At 40.3% G+C, this 17,581-nt stretch overlaps 1 protein-coding gene across 1 annotated transcript in view; it reads left to right on the forward strand.

Moving 5' to 3' along the window:
- LOC134533277 (uncharacterized peptidase C1-like protein F26E4.3) overlaps positions 1-17,581 on the forward strand; it is a 120,917-nt gene that overhangs the window by 72,099 nt on the left and 31,237 nt on the right. Inside the window, exons 2-3 of the mRNA XM_063370728.1 lie at positions 13,322-13,572; positions 15,244-15,307. Of these exons, the coding sequence (XP_063226798.1) occupies positions 13,322-13,572; positions 15,244-15,307 (315 nt within the window). The remainder of the gene's footprint in view (positions 1-13,321; positions 13,573-15,243; positions 15,308-17,581) is intronic.

Genomic DNA, 17,581 nt, shown 5'->3' on the forward strand with positions numbered 1-17,581 from the left:
ACCTGCAGCAACGAGGACTAAGTGTGGATAAGTGTGCTCAGAAACTCTGCGCTTTGAAAACCCTCTTAGTGGAAAGTAGAGACCGTTTCGTGCAAGAAGCAATTGACTTTGCTAAGACTCTCTGCGAAAAACTCGGAATCGAACTCAAAACGAGAAGAATTCCCAGGAAAAAACGCATGCATGGCGATGAATCTTCTGAAGATGCAGCTTTGTCTCACGAACAGGAAATCCGTCGAGAGATTATCGCATCATTCGACAAGATCATTCAAGAAATGACGACTCGATTCCAGCAAATTCAAGAAATATCGGACAAGTTCGGATTTTTGATGCCAGCGAAACTTTTGGACAGCAACTTCGAGTGTGATCTTTCCCATGTATTAGAAGACATCGACAAGGACGAGTTTCAGATGGAGCGGAAGCGTCTTCAGCAGTTTGTTGTTGTTGCCTGTTCTGAATCAGAGGAAGATATAAGTGGTAAAGGACCACTGGAGCTCCTCCAGTTCATTCAAAAACTGAATCTCGGAATTTAGGTTCCAAATAAAGTCATCTTGATTCGTATATATTTGACTTTGGCGATTAGTGTTGCAAGTTGTGAGAGAAGTTTTTGAAGTTGAAGCTAATAAAAAATTACCTCAGATCTACTATGAGCTCCGCTAGACTATCAAACTTGGCTATATTGTCGATTGAACAAGAATTGGCTGCTAATATTGATTTTGACAAAGTTATTTCTGACTTCGCTGCTCATAAGGCCCGTAGAATCCGCTTGTAAAACCGCTCATCATATTTTAACTTCAATAAAAGGTACCTCATTGCATGTGAAATTTAATTTTAATTAAGCACCTATAGAATGGGGGCGGCAAAATGGGTCTCCCGCCCCAGGCGCCGAGATGGCACGCTACGCCACTGCAGTGTATAAACACAAACAGCGTTACGAGAATTCCGTAGCATCACTGCTGCGTCATTTCTACCGCTACCCTGCCGTCTCCCCCTCCAGCCGTTACAATTAGCATAGAGCATGCTCCGCTACATACCTATGTCCCACCCCCTTCCCATTCAACTGCTAGTGAATGCGTGGGAGTGGCGTCGCCGCTGACGCACTCTACTCCTCTACCAGTTCCCAGATCGTGTCTAACTGTTCCCCTCATGCAATCGGAATTTTCGTAACGCTTGAAAATTGTAGCCCCTCAGAAAAAAAGTTTCACTTCAAAAAAAATGGGAGAATAAACAGTTTAAGGGAGGTATCTAGTTTAAATTTTAGAAATATCCCTTAAATAAAATTAATGATGAAAAAACGAGGAAAAATAATATGGCATGCGACCGAGCCTCAGGAGGTTCGCCCAGTCCATAGTGTCTATGTGTCGGTGAGGTGGGATGATAGGTGCGACGCTCGCTGGTGCTTCCAGCGCTGTGTCGCCTCTAAGCGCAAGGCTGTGAAATGGCACGCAGTCTTCACGCCCTGCATACGGCAAATACATATGAGCATATGAGGTTCGATCGGTAACCCTATCATTATATTGGGGAGAAAAATGATAAAAGATGTTACATAAGTCCCTTGGATGCTTTTTAGAATCCTCACGGAATGTTCATGTCTAAAAATTATTTTCAAAACACGCGCTTTTAATATTTTAACTCGTCTAAATGTACATTTAAAGAGTTTGTAAGGTAGCAAATAATTCACAGATCACGATAGCGATTTGTATGTGTGTGTGTGACTGCGAAGAGAGCAAAGAAAGGGACAAAAATATGTTGGTTATCGCGCTCAACCTTATTCGAGAGAAGTTATCGTCCGTTCTACCACCTTGAGGCCTCTTGTAAGGTTAAACCTTTCCCGTGTAGAACGTATACATCGCAGCGATCCACATATCGCATCGTACAGAAGCGTTGACGTAAATTTCCGAATCCTGGATGAATATTGGAATCAGAAATTCGAACACCGTGTGTACCCGGGCACACACGCGGTGCGCAGAGCTTCAGGGAAAACAACGCGATTTCAAAACTATTCAAGATATCCGAGTGGTGTCTGCTTACGAATTTAAAAATTTGCTGATGGCCAAAACGTACTTTTTATATGGTAATAATGTTTTTAAACGGTAATTTTTATATGAGTTAAAATGGCTTAAATGCTACTTTTCAGAGTAATTTTTAGACGTAAAACAACCGGTACAGATTTTTGAAAGCACTTAAGGAACTTGCATTACACCTTTACCTTCATCTCTATGCCATATAGTGTTACGGTCACCGCTCAAATTTCACAGTTGTCCTACGGATGAAGCTAAAGCAGGGCACACCAAAGTGTTCCCAGTAATGCGGGGCCCTTAAACACAGCCACCTCCATGAAGTGCAGTCCCATGCAACTGCTTGCACGATGCTAACACTATGCATCTCCATACGTTCCGCGTGTTCCGCAGACATGGCACAGACCATCAGCCGCGCTGCGCCCTTGCAGTGAAGCTTGAATGACCTCCCCGTGTTCGCTGGACAGCGGGGAGTGTGACCACAAGGTGCTGTGGCAGTCCGAATAGGGCAGTGTACACTCCTGCAGCAGCAAATACTGCTGTAGCGTGACCACCTCTTCAGGAGGAAACACTGAGCCGGTGACATGACGCTCTCAGGCCCACGGTGTCCTATCTAGGAGCAGCTAGTACTCTCGCTGAACCAGTGACATGACGCTCTCAGGCCCACGGTGTCCTGTCTGCGAGCAGCTAGTACACTCGCTGAGCCAGTGACATGACGCTCTCAGGCCCACGGTGTCCTGTCTGCGAGCAGCTAGTACACTCGCTGAGCCAGTGACATGACGCTCTCAGGCCAACGGTGTCCTGTCTGCGAGCAGCTAGTACACTCGCTGAGCCAGTGACATGACGCTCTCAGGCCCACGGTGTCCTGTCTAGGAGCAGCTAGTACTCTCGCTGAGCCAGTGACATGACGCTCTCAGGCCCACGGTGACCTGTCTGCGAGCAGCTAGTACACTCGCTGAGCCAGTGACATGACGCTCTGAGGCCCACGGTGTCCTGTCTGCGAGCAGCTAGTACACTCGCTGAGCCAGTGACATGACGCTCTCAGGCCCACGGTGTCCTGAATGCGAGCAGCTAGTACATTCGCTGAGCCTGTGACATGACGCTCTCAGGCCCACGGTGTCCTGTCTGCGAGCAGCTAGTACACTCGCTGAGCCAGTGACATGACGCTCTCAGGCCCACGGTGTCCTATCTGCGAGCAGCTAGTACACTCGCTCAGCCAGTGACATGACGCTCTCAGGCCCACGGTGTCCTGTCTGCGAGCAGCTAGTACACTCGCTGAGCAAGTGACATGACGCTCTCAGACCCACGGTGTCCTGTCTGCGAGCAGCTAGTACACTCGCTGAGCCAGTGACATGACGCTCTCAGGCCCACGGTGTCCTGTCTGCGAGCAGCAAGTACACTCGCTGAGCCAGCGACATGACGCTCTCAGGCCCACGGTGTCCTGTCTGCGAGCAGCTAGTACACTCGCTGAGCCAGTGACATGACGCTCTCAGGCCCACGGTGTCCTGTCTGCGAGCAGCTAGTACACTCGCTGAGTCAGTGACATGACGCTCTCAGGCCCACGGTATCCTGTCTGCGAGCAGCTAGTACACTCGCTGAGCCAGTGACATGACGCTCTCAGGCCCACGGTGTCCTGTCTGCGAGCAGCTAGTACTCTCGCTGAGCCAGTGACATGACGCTCTCAGGCCCACGGTGTCCTGTCTGCGAGCAGCAAGTCACTCGCTGAGCCAGTGACATGACGCTCTCAGGCCCACGGTGTCCTGTCTGCGAGCAGCTAGTACACTCGCTGAGCCAGTGACATGACGCTCTCAGGCCCACGGTGTCCTGTCTGCGAGCAGCTAGTACTCTCGCTGAGCCAGTGACATGACGCTCTCAGGCCCACGGTGTCCTGTCTGCGAGCAGCTAGTACACTCGCTGAGCCAGTGACATGACGCTCTGAGGCCCACGGTGTCCTGTCTGCGAGCAGCTAGTACTCTCGCTGAGCCAGTGACATGACGCTCTCAGGCACACGGTGTCCTGTCTGCGAGCAGCTAGTACTCTCGCTGAGCCAGTGACATGACGCTCTCAGGCACACAGTGTCCTGTCTGCGAGCAGCTAGTACACTCGCTGAGCCAGTGACATGACGCTCTCAGGCCCACGGTATCCTGTCTGCGAGCAGCTAGTACTCTCGCTGAGCCAGTGACATGACGCTCTCAGGCCCACGGTGTCCTGTCTGCGAGCAGCTAGTACTCTCGCTGAGCCAGTGACATGACGCTCTCAGGCCCACGGTGTCCTGTCTGCGAGCAGCTAGTACACTCGCTGAGCCAGTGACATGACGCTCTGAGGCCCACGGTGTCCTGTCTGCGAGCAGCTAGTACTCTCGCTGAGCCAGTGACATGACGCTCTCAGGCACACGGTGTCCTGTCTGCGAGCAGCTAGTACTCTCGCTGAGCCAGTGACATGACGCTCTCAGGCACACAGTGTCCTGTCTGCGAGCAGCTAGTACACTCGCTGAGCCAGTGACATGACGCTCTCAGGCCCACGGTATCCTGTCTGCGAGCAGCTAGTACTCTCGCTGAGCCAGTGACATGACGCTCTCAGGCCCACGGTGTCCTGTCTGCGAGCAGCTAGTACTCTCGCTGAGCCAGTGACATGACGCTCTCAGGCCCACGGTGTCCTGTCTGCGAGCAGCTAGTACTCTCGCTGAGCCAGTGACATGACGCTCTCAGGCACACGGTGTCCTGTCTGCGAGCAGCTAGTACACTCGCTGAGCCAGTGACATGACGCTCTCAGACCCACGGTGTCCTGTCTGCGAGCAGCTAGTACACTCGCTGAGCCAGTGACAAGACGCTCTCAGACCCACGGTGTCCTGTCTGCGAGCAGCTAGTACACTCGCTGAGCCAGTGACATGACGCTCTCAGGCCCACGGTGTCCTGTCTGCGAGCAGCTAGTACTCTCGCTGAGCCAGTGACATGACGCTCTCAGGCCCACGGTGTCCTGTCTGCGAGCAGCTAGTACTCTCGCTGAGCCAGTGACATGACGCTCTCAGGCACACAGTGTCCTGTCTGCGAGCAGCTAGTACTCTCGCTGAGCCAGTGACATGACGCTCTCAGGCCCACGGTGTCCTGTCTGCGAGCAGCTAGTACACTCGCTGAGCCAGTGACATGACGCTCTCTGGCCCACGGTATCCTGTCTGCGAGCAGCTAGTACTCTGGCTGAGCCAGTGACATGACGCTCTCAGGCCCACGGTGTCCTGTCTGCGAGCAGCTAGTACTCTCGCTGAGCCAGTGACATGACGCTCTGAGGCCCACGGTGTCCTGTCTGCGAGCAGCTAGTACTCTCGCTGAGCCAGTGACATGACGCTCTTAGGCCCACGGTGTCCTGTCTGCGAGCAGCTAGTACTCTCGCTGAGCCAGTGACATGACGCTCTCTGGCACACAGTGTCCTGTCTGCGAGCAGCTAGTACACTCGCTGATGTAACCGAGTCTAGGAGGAGTTGCTGCGCCGACACGTGTTCAGGGATGCCTCCTGCCCGCTCGTGAAGCGAGGCATGTCATTGCCACGTGCGGCTCAAGCTAAAATTACTCAGCAGTCGTTCACTGGACGTCCAGAAGTCGTGAACATTCCTCTCCGCGACCGGCATTCAACGCGACTTTTATGTTCTCCGCATGTTTAGAAAGTTTGCTTGGCCTCTTTCCACTTGATGGCTGCACGCTTTGCGATTCAGGCCTGTCAAATGGCGCTCGTGTAGGAGATTTTGCACTGACACACATCCTGTTCTTTTATTGCCGCTGGAGGCACTGTCGTGCCATCAGGAAAATAGGTCCAATCAAATGTAGGTTGATGTTTGTAATCAATCACTAGTACATGGGCGAAACGGGATTTCTCTGTCATTCCTGTGGCGAAGGTTGTGGAGAAAACTGGATAACTGGTGAATGTAGGCATGTAACCAGTTGAGACCTGTTTTTTTTTTCTAGCAGCTTGTCTTACCGCTCTTGTTGTTATGGCCGGCAGCACACCGAGTCACAGCAGGGACCATCGATGATGAATTTGGCTATGATGAACAGTTACGAACAATACCATAATTTTCCGGCAGAAATGTGTCTGTAAAACACATAAAAGTGAAATCACTTCCGGGCCATGGTTGTAACCAGTGTTACAACTGCGCCGCTCTGCTCTCTCTCCAGCAGATTAGCGGCGGAAAGAGCAGACGAAGCGTGCACCACTCTCAGTTGGACGGTCGTGTATTCGACCCCATGTCAAGCCCGAGTACTTTCTCCAAGCCCTGTCCTTCACATTGTTGTCCTTTCCTCAAACACTAGTTTACACTATCTGCCTTTACTAACTTAATTAATTCTTTTCTCAACACGGTAAACCGAACCCTACATCTCTGCTTGTGAAACGCACGACTATTACTGATATCACGTTTTACGACCTGGTATTTACGCCCTTTAAACACAATTAAAATCAAAAATTGTGTCCAGTGCTTAAACAGTATTTAGGTGGCACCAGTGATCTTTGTGTATATGAACATATTAAACAAATGTGTACTCTAACACCTAATACATTTGTTACGTGTGTGTATTTTTGCTGGATCTATACAACGTATTTTTTTTGGTGTAAGCATGAAAAAATTATTGTATAATTATTTAAATAAATGATAGTTTTAAAAAACTAAAAAAAAAACGCTTTCATAGAAAATCCAACTAAAAAATAGAAAATAAATTTTAATAAATTTTAACTAAAAATAGTGTAAAATAAAATAAAGTATGTTATTTAAAAAAGCGTGGGGTGCATGGTGTCAATAGTTATAATTATTTTATTGACTAATATGAGTAGAAGGATTATCATTTTGATAATATCTTAAAAAGCACCCCACGCTTTTTTTAAATAACATACTTTTTTATTTTACACTATTTTTAATTCAAATTTATTAAAATTTATTTTCTATTTTTTAGTTGGATTTTCTATAAAAGCGTGTTTGTTTTAGTTTTTTAAAACTATTATTTATTTTATACTTTTTAATTTGTTTTATTTATAAAAGCGCGTGTTTTTTTTTAATTGTTATTTGTTATAATCTACTATTAATTCCGTGATAACTATAAGTAAATGTAATTATTTACCAAATTATTAATGTGTACAGCTGTATTGATAGTCAGTGAAGCGTTCCACATTTACGTAACAGGAATTTTGGAAAGGATAAGGATTGAGAAGGATGAGGAAAAAACTTTCTCAATGAGAGTGTATAGAATATGTGAGAAAAATTCGGATAGCCCAGACACGGATGACATGACATGACATGTCGGCTGCTCTACCATCGGGCGCTCGATGTACGATAAATATGGAACAAAGCGCCCCACGCTTTTTTCACAATAATTCTAGTATTTTTCATTCAATATTGTTTTAAGCTTATTTTAAAAATTATTTTTCACTTTTTAGTTCGATGTGCTTTGAAAGCGTGTTTATTAGTTTTTTTTTAACATTATTTATTTTTCACTTTTTAGTTTGAATAGGATTGGCGAAGTCCCAGACGAATTGCAGTAACTAGGATTTACGGCACCAATCCCAAAATTTGTTGAAAAGAAAACAAAAAAGATTGGTTGTCTATAAAGTCTGTTTACGGACGATAGTTCAACGTGACTACGTCATAACAAAACATTGATGAAATGATTGATCCAGAAGAAAAGGAAATATCATATTCGGCCTGAGACTGAGGCGTAATGGGTTTTTGCAACCAAACCATTTAGGCATAAAAAATATTATATTCTTTGAGGAAGAAATTTTTTTAAATTTTTCTATCTTTTGTATAATAAAATCTTCCTCTGCATACTTTTATGAATACAATTGAATCATTTTTATTGAATTATCACTATTTTGTATGGATACAAAGGAGTGAAATGAAATGTACAATTTAATTAATAAATTTACTTTTATTTGCATTCATTAATTCAAATATATTTATTACTTTTGAAATGTTGCGTACGCCGTATTTATTTTTACAAGTAGAAAAAAAATTCGCAGCTGCCGGGATTCGAACTGACAACCTTCGGATTGGAAATTCAAATTCAAATTCAAAAGATTTTTATTCTACATGTTTACACTTTACAGTTATTTGTCAATGATTTATAAGACATGCCAGCACACAGTGCTCTTTTGTCTAAAGTACAGGATTTTTAAATACAAGTAGCGGTGCTGAGCGCACGGCCACGAGGCCATACTTGAAGAATAATAGTTTCAGATGTTATATACATATTTATAAAAAAGATTTGTTCACGGTAGGGGAATACTATTATTTCGTTTTTATAACACGATTTTATAACAAATACGCATCCCAAATACACCAAACTTATTTATAACGTGTTACAATATTTTTTAAAACATTGTGCAAAAGATCCCTGGTGTAAATTGAATTATTATGTGTAACTGTAAAACACTATTGTTGGTTGAAAACGTATTTGAATATTCAACATTACTTTTAAATAACCGTACCGATTGTGCTGAAAATCGGTGGACTATCGTTAAATTACATAATATTAATAATTCAAACGACGAAAATATGATTGAAAAGTCAAATCGATGGTTGTTCCAATCGAGTGTAAGAGAGTTGCCACGCATGCGTACAATGAGCATGAAGAGAGATGCCACGCATGCGTAAAATGAGCAAACAGGACACATCCGTAGTGGGACATCCGTAGTGGGACACTTTTTCGTGCGTGCAGCCGGCGTTCATCATTAATTAGACGTTGTCACGTCAAAAATGTTTTTTCAGCCGTGGACAGAATTAGAACCCACGACCGGTGAATCCGTAGGTGGACGTCATCGAAGACCCGCAACTTAATCCGCTCGGCCAACAAACCAAGTGTCGACGATATATTGTAATAATACTAATACCCCGAGTACTCGAGCTGGAAAGTAGGTAGACGGTACGCATGCGCCGACTGCACGGTTGTCTCACTTGCTCTCACACAGAGGCTGGGTGAGGAAATTATTTAATCCTTTCGATCCTAATCAGGATGAGATAAACTTATTAAATTAGTGTATTGTCACCGGTCCTCGATAAGTGTACGAAGTTTAGATTAAATCTGTCCGTTTAAAGTGGGTCAAAATCGAGTGCAAAGGAGTCGGTTACAAACATACAAACAAACAAACATACAGGTGAAGCTAATATAAAGCGTGTAAAAAAAGCGTGTAAAAACTCCCGCGCCTTCGTCGACGAGGCAAAGTTTGGCACGCTGTTGTTTCAATCACCGCCAAATTGGAAAAAAAAAAAATCTAAAATCAATATATGTAGTCATTTTACACACGTTAAAGTGTGTTACTTTTTTTAAGTGTTTTGTGCAATTCTGATAGATTCACAAGCTTGGATAAAATAATCATAACCCACTCTCACTTTTCATTTAATTAAATGCCACAATATTTAGTAGGCTTTGTTTATATCGCGCCAAAGACAAACTGAAAGAAAAGAGTTCGCACATGAGTGAAATGGTTTTCTTTACAATGTGCGAACTCTTTTCTTTCAGTTTGTCTTTGGCGCGATATAAACAAAGCCTGAAATGATATAAATTGACAAAAAACTTATTTTGCAAATTGAATAATGGAATAAACTTATCAAATTATTGTAATGTCATCGGTCCTCGATAAATCTACAGAGTTTGAATGAAATCTGGCCGTTTAAAGTGGGTCAAAATCGTACCCAAAGGAGTAGGTTACAAACATACAAACATACATACAAACAAACAAACAAACAAACATACAAACATACAGGTGAAGCTAATATAAAGCGTGTAAAAATGAGTTTCCAATTGCCAAACTCTAAATCAGTTGTTGGGATATTTTGATACAAGAGTCGTGTCAGTGAGTAGGTTACAAACATACAAACATACAAGCATACAAACATACAAACATACAGGTGAAGCTAATATAAAGCGTGTAAAAATGAGTTTCCAATTGCCAAACTCTAAATCAGTTGTTGGGATATTTTGATACAAGAGTCATGTCAGTGATATAGTATATTTAATTTAAACGCATAAATAAATATATTATTCATTGGTACATTTTTTACATACGCAACATAATTTTTATATATAATAAAAAATTTAATGAATTTTATTTATTTGTTAATTACTGAATGTAATAAAATGTATCGATAATGCAGTGTAATGTCGTAAAAGAATTATCACCTCACAAAATAACTGAACGTTATAATTGGATTATCTCATTTTACATAGTCACAGGTATTTATACATTTTATAAAAAAAAAAACTTTAATAGTACTGCATAAAATGATAGAAATCACCTTAAAATTAATAGAATAAATTAACTATCTTTAAAAAGCAAATGTTTAAATGCTTGTGACTTACTACTGTCAGCTTAAAAATATTTTTAAAAAACTCTTTCATTGCTTTTTTTATTATCTACTCCTCATTATTGTTGTAATTAATTCATACATAGTTTAGGTTCGATGGTTTTTATGTTCTGCTGGTTTAAATGTTTACAGAATTATAACTTCTGGATGGTCTGCTAATTCTAATTATTAAATATTATGAGGATTGCGTTGTAATGCTCAAACTATTTCTTATAAAGATAAAATAAAGCTTGTACAACAATTTTTTAAAAAAAATTGTCGACACTTTCCGCATTGGTATATATTTTCGTAACTACTACGCACAATTCATGACACCACATTTGACACTTTTGACACGCAATCCAGTCCAATGATTTTTTTGTAGATATTTCTGGAAAAAAAACGCGGAAATCCATAAAAAGCCACATGATGTATTTTCATCGTAGTTGCTGCTGCAGGTACGATGAAAATATATCATGTGGCTTTTTATGGATTTCCGCGTTATGTTTGACAATAATTTCATTTTCAGGGAAATCTGTCTTGAGATATTGTTTCACCTTAGTTTATGTGTAATGTTCTTCAGAACTTACGTGTCTGATGGAAAGTTTCGAGAATGTTTCCTTTGTCTCCTCGAGGTGATGCAAGGTAACTCCTCTTTCAACAACATTCCTTCTTGACTTTTGAAACACTACTGCTCCCCCCAGAACTGTTAATCTGCCTTCTCAAGGGAATTATATTACTGTAAAGAGTCTAGACTCTTGGCAGTAATTTACAGTAATCATATGCTGAAAGTATTTTCTCTGTTCATTACAATTGACATTCACGTGGATTTCCCTAGAAGCCGGCTCTAACCTATTGCCTCACAACAGGCGAAAAAATTTGTTTCACACACAAGTTAGTACCGGTACTTAATTAATATACATTTTTAGAAACAAAACTTTTAGTGAAGACGCGACGTTTTACATCAATTATATCACACTTAGTAAATATTACTTGAAACTATTTGTGACACAACAACAAACACAGGAGAGATAAAGTGTTAAGTTAAGAGAAATAGTCCTTAACTAAAAATGTTGACGTAATATGAAAAAAATTAAAATGATGTGTGAGACTCCACCTTAAACTAAACACGTAGGTAGATTAAATACTTCACAGTGATGAGGAAAATCTTCAGAAAAGTTTAATTTTTTTTTAAACCAACTATATTAACCGTACAAACATTTGAAACTTCTGTGCTGCTTTATTGTCCCTGCAACTGTAGTTCGTGGATAGAAGTGTCTAACAAAGAATTTAGATTTTCTCGTCTCATAATGATTCTTGATTGGGGGTTAAATGAGTTAAACAGTAGATGAGTATTTCTGACTTTTTAAACTTGTTTTTATTCGTTGCGATGGGCAAGTGGTAAAACAAGAAACGGAAAGACAGTTTAAAGGTGTTTAAGAAACACTATCGAGGTCAGATATACTAGCGTTAGGACGATAAAAAGAGTTATTGGCAGGATCGTTAATGTCAAGGCGATCTGTATTTTTTCCCGGGTGGCATTGGCCGCAGCGTGTTTCGTAATTGAAGAGGCGCCAGTCTGGGTTGAGGCACGACAGCATGTTTGGGACTCAGCAGACAGTAGACCTACACGGACACCTCGCTATATGCCCAGTGCTTCAAACAATATACTCGAGTATGCCTTGCATTCTCAACGTATTATTTCAAGTTTCGTTTCACCAAGTAATGCATGTATTTATAATTCCTCCTAAGAATTTTCGTTTGCAAAACAAGTATTGCTATTACCCAAATAACTCACGGTAGGAAAAACACTGTTATAATCAATTTTTTGTGTTACATATTTTTTTAAATTTATTTGCAATGCATAATTTAACTTATTTAATTAATTGGAAGTTGTCCCATTTTAAAAACAAATGTGCAAAGAAAATATAATAAACTCTACTGGAAATGAAGGACAAAGACCTATGATATAATGAGAAACCTATGAATTAGAGAACCACTGGTAAAATGGTAATAAATAACAAAATAAACGCAAGAACCAAGTAAACAGCAAGCACATGTATGTGCTACTACAACAGCCCTGATGCCTCGAAGGTTGGGTTGATTTTATTCGAGGTTTTCTTGAGGCGAGTCATTGCTGCGTGAAGTTAAATTAAAGTTCAACGTTTTTCTTAAAGTTTTCCTAGGAATTTTGAAGTGCACGCGTTGGCCAGCAAATACACACACACCTCACTAAAGATAAACAAAGGAACACTTTGCTAATACGACACGTTGATTGCTTAACACAATAAAATTGATTTCTATTGGATGCAAGTGCCATATGTTGATAATATATTTTAAAACTACAAATTTAGTTGAGTATCTTATAATTTAAAAGGGTTCATACCGAACGTATTGATATGCCAAACATATTTTTATAATAAGTAGTACAAATATTATTTAAAATATGTTATATAACTAATAGTCATAAAATGAAATAAAGATTACTTAAAAAAATACGTAAAAATATTTGCTTACAATTTGACAATCATTAAATAACATTGAAATGTAGATGCGATGGTCAATCAGAAGAGACACAAAAAACAGTAATCCTGCTTATATTCGACACCATGTCCGGTCCGGTCGGGGGGAACTTTTAGAAAAATAAAAATTATTATTTTGTAAAATTGCTTTTTTTTTTTTCAGGGTAGACACCTACATAGATAAACCTGAAAAGTAAAACGTAATCAAACTACAAATTTTCATCCATATCGTTAGATGCGTTATATAAATATAAATATATATATATACACGAAATATATATGTACAAGAGATACTCGTTTAAACAGTATTAGATGTGGTTTTGGGAAGCTGCTTTTAATGATTCGGCTTTGAAATTGGAAATTTATTTTAGAAATAATGCTTTTACAATGAATGATACAAAATGAAAGCACTATCATGAACATATGAGAGATACGAGCGAGGGAAAGGGGCACCTGTGCAGGCTGGCGCTTCTGGCGGCGCTGGCGGGGCTGGTAGCGCCGGCGCGCGGCTACCACGACTTCAGCGACCTGCTGCCCGGCGACTACTGCTCGCAGCGCGGCTGCTGCGACAACCGCCTGGACTCGTGCTCCGTGCCCATCGTGGGCACGCTGTGCTACTGCGACGACTTCTGCAACGCCACCAGCGACGACTGCTGCCCCGACTACCTCAGCCACTGCAGGGGCATCTCCGTGTCGCAGCCGCTGCAGCGAGGTACTGTCCCCGCTCTTCTCGCTGGACATTGCTGTCCTCCTGTTCTCACGGGCACTCGCTCGCTCGCTCTTCAGGCCAAACATTGTTCATTGTGGCATTTCTTTAGTGTTTGTAGTCTTGCCACAGTTCCGTAATGAGGATTTTAGGCTGCTGAGTTGAAAACCACTGCCTTGACTTGTAAAATGTTCATCATATTAAAATACAACAAAAGTAGTGAATATTTTCCACAATATTTTATTTTAGTTTTTGACCTTAAAATAACAATATGCACGAGTTTAAATTTTCAACTTCACTTTATTGCATTATAAGCCACTTTCACGTTTGTATCTGATTTCGTGATTTAATTGAAAGCTAACAAATTACCCGAGCAACACTTACTACTAGATAAATATTAAATCAGTGATACATTGCTATACAATTTCTATTTATTACTAAAAATGTATAGATATGCTAATTATGTAATTTGTTTAGATTATTAATTACATGTAATATTATTAGTTTATTTCAATTTAAGGATATCTCTTTGATTTTTGTGGAAATATACTGTGAATTTGTGAATTCGAGTGTGATTACTCATAAATAGCTATTGTGTAAGGATATTTAATTACTTTGGTAGTTAAAATTACGATGAAATCACTGATTGTACATACTTTTTGTGTGTTTATATTTGTCATCCCAAATCCGGGATTATCCCGGGATTGACTGTGCACAATCCCGGAGTCCCGGGGTTAGAAATAATGGCCGGGTTACCACTCACCACCGTCAGTAGCAATGAAGGAGAGCAGGTTGCCTGACGTCGTGACGACTTGCAGCACCTCGGGCGCCGTGACGCCGACCTCCCACCCGGCCTCTCTTGTAGCCCTGCCCAGGCCTGGCCCACTCAGAGAACAATAGTGGACATTCCGCGCATGGGATCAACATTGATAGCTAAATGATCAACAAATCCCTCAAATGTAGAGCATGCAAACAATGCAACGTTAATTTAGTTTACATTTGATACTGTTATTTAATTATTTACTAAAATAATCCAATGATAACCAGTAGTTTAAAAAACCGTATTCAAAAACACTAATGATGAAATTAAAAAAAATAATTTACTTCAATGCAACTCAAACACAAAGTAGGAGATTTGGTAGGTAACTTCAAAAACGCGTTAAAGCTTCCGATATATTGTATATTTCACAGTTCTGTTTCAGCGAATAAGCAGTTCACCGATGGGGCCAAAAATACATCACTGCGCAGTTTTCACGCGTGTTCTATATCAAGTGGTGGTCTGCTTAAAAGTCAACACCTAGTCCCTCCGATAGCCTATCATTTTAGGACTTGGATATGATCAGCAAGTCCAATGTGGATTCATGTGGTCAGACAAGTTATATAAATATCTAATATTGATGCATTACTTATGTTATTCCTGTTTTTACTAACATTGATTATATTACAATTTACTGGAAAAAAAATCAATAATAAGTGCTTGCAGATATTTTGGTTTCATAGCTCTCCTGCTAAGAATAAAATTAAAGTTTTATTACCTGATTTCAATTGCCAAAGTGCATTTGAAAATTTTCTGATTGTTTTCTATCCTCGAATGCTGGTCTGCTACTAAAATATCTGTTTAAAGTTATTTAGCGTAATGTTTTTGTAGTACAACCACTAATAGAGTTTCTTTTACAGGTTGTTACCTCAACAACCAGTACTACCCACACGGGTCACTTATCAAGATAAATTGCAATGAGTGGTAAGTACAACTAAAATTATGTGTTTATTTCTATACATTTATGTAACTAGTATTTAAAACTGTTGCATTTCTAACAAGCGAGAACACGCTTTTAACTACTAAGCAAATATAAATATAATTTTGTCGCTTTAGAATAGGACGAACGTTTTAAAGTGATATTTTGTGGGAAAAAAAATTAGTGTGAAATAGATTAGGTCGTGTAAAATTGTCAAGTAAAGTATTAATAATACTATAGACTTTAAGTGGGAACGACAAACGCTTACCACATCTAAGCCATTGATAAAAAACAATAAATGCCACTTAACAAGTATCAATCATCATTAACATTAAAATAAAGATATGTTAAATGATTAAAATATACCAACTTCAGATTATCGATTGTGGCATCTTGAAAAACACACGCTGTTAAACACGAATTCAAATTAGGGAGTCCTTATTCAACAGCGGACTAGAAAATCCTGGGTCACTAACATTTGGACTAAATATTCCAATTGTTTCTTTTTAACTCTTTTGTTTTTTATTCCTCACAAATATATCAGTTGGCTGACCTCGATACATTTTCCTGGATAAACATGCACAGTATTTTGCAGTTATTTTCTAAAGCACTTGTTCGTACAGTATACATTTTACTACATATTAAAATTTAAAAATTCGTTATTTTGGATTTTTTAATAAAAAGTAAATAAATTTAAAACTTATTTATTTATACCATATGATAATACATATTCATTTGGTATATTTTCATTTAATGTGTAAAAACTACACTTAGAATTTAAACGAGAGTATTGTGTTAATTATAAACACAGTTATATCTCTATATTTTGTGAAAAGTAGTGGATACTTAGTTTTATTGATACCATTCATATTTATTCAGTTATCTTCTGCCATAAAATATTTTTGAGTCAGTTTCACCAAAGTTTACCTAAAAAAATAGATTTACAGATAATAAAGAACTAAGAAATACTTATTTCTGCGTACGTTTGAAGGACGAACTTTTACTTTTTTGTGGAAGGACACGCATCACACACATGCCCGTATCAATGAAGCAACTAAACTGCGGCTGATTTGAAACGTGCTACAAAACTCTATGTATGAAAATAAATTCCTGGCAGTACAAAGAGCTGATCCGGTGAATAACGGTCATAAGCGAAAGCAGATTTTACTAATCCAGTGACTATAAGTAAATTATTATGATTTTATTAAAACCCGCTCTACTGCGAAAATTTCAAGTCTGTATTCATTTATCTAATAAAGGAAACCAAACGAGGCTGAAAATTTAAATTGTTTTTTTCTTGAATAAAATAAATGTATCGTAATAACATACACAGTAAATTTAATTTGTTTATTCACGAAGATTCTATATATAAAAAGAATACTTGATGTTACAAAACCTTTCCTGTAATCTAGCACCAGATCTTTAATTTAAAGAACTTGAGATACAAATTTTACTTACAATGTTGACTAAAAATAAATGAGAATAAAAAATTCAATTGGAATATTCATTGACAAGGCCAAGTATTCGAGGTCATTTCAGGCGATGGTGAGAGATTTATGGAAGCGTTGACGGAAGGAATAGGTGTGGGAAACTGGAAGACCCCGAGAATACATGCCGGTTCAAGCAACGGTCGCTACATTTCACACTTGCGTAATTTATTCAAACTTCTAAACAAAAAAAACTAACTTTGAGTTGAATTGCTCATATGTAGGGACCGGAAAAATTCGCGGTTTCAATGACCTCTAGGATAGACTCCATGATACTCTATGTACTGGGACAAATTGCACCTGATCATTGGATACTGACTCGTGACACGCGTTAACTGGGATGCTTGTGATTTGATACGTCTTTTCTTGAACGTTTTTCATTGGCTTAGAGTCCTTCAGATAAACGGTGGTCCAATCGGTGACTCAGTATAAAGGTGTACGAGTTTGGAGTCTAGCCTATCGTGAAATGAACCCGCGAATTTTTTCCGGTCTCTACTCATATAGGGTTTGAAAGCATGCTGTACAGTCGCCCTTGCCAGTACTGTGGTGGGCGTGGCTGCGTGCATGGCGTCATGGAACCTCCTGTTGATTGTGTCCCCGCTGGCCTGATTGCCCAATGGCTGCGCCCGAATCGCTGGCGTGGGGACGCAGTGCAGTCACAGGGCGTGCCCCAGGGCGCTTCACGCATCGCCACAGCCTGTGCCAGATTACACGCTTCACACATGCGTGGTTCGAATAGCACACATGCCTAGCTAATAACTGAAAACTAGATCATTGACGCATTTACCCATT

Source organism: Bacillus rossius, chromosome 6 (genome assembly GCF_032445375.1).
Source record: "Bacillus rossius redtenbacheri isolate Brsri chromosome 6, Brsri_v3, whole genome shotgun sequence".
In the NCBI taxonomy this organism is placed as follows: Eukaryota; Metazoa; Arthropoda; class Insecta; order Phasmatodea; family Bacillidae; genus Bacillus; species Bacillus rossius.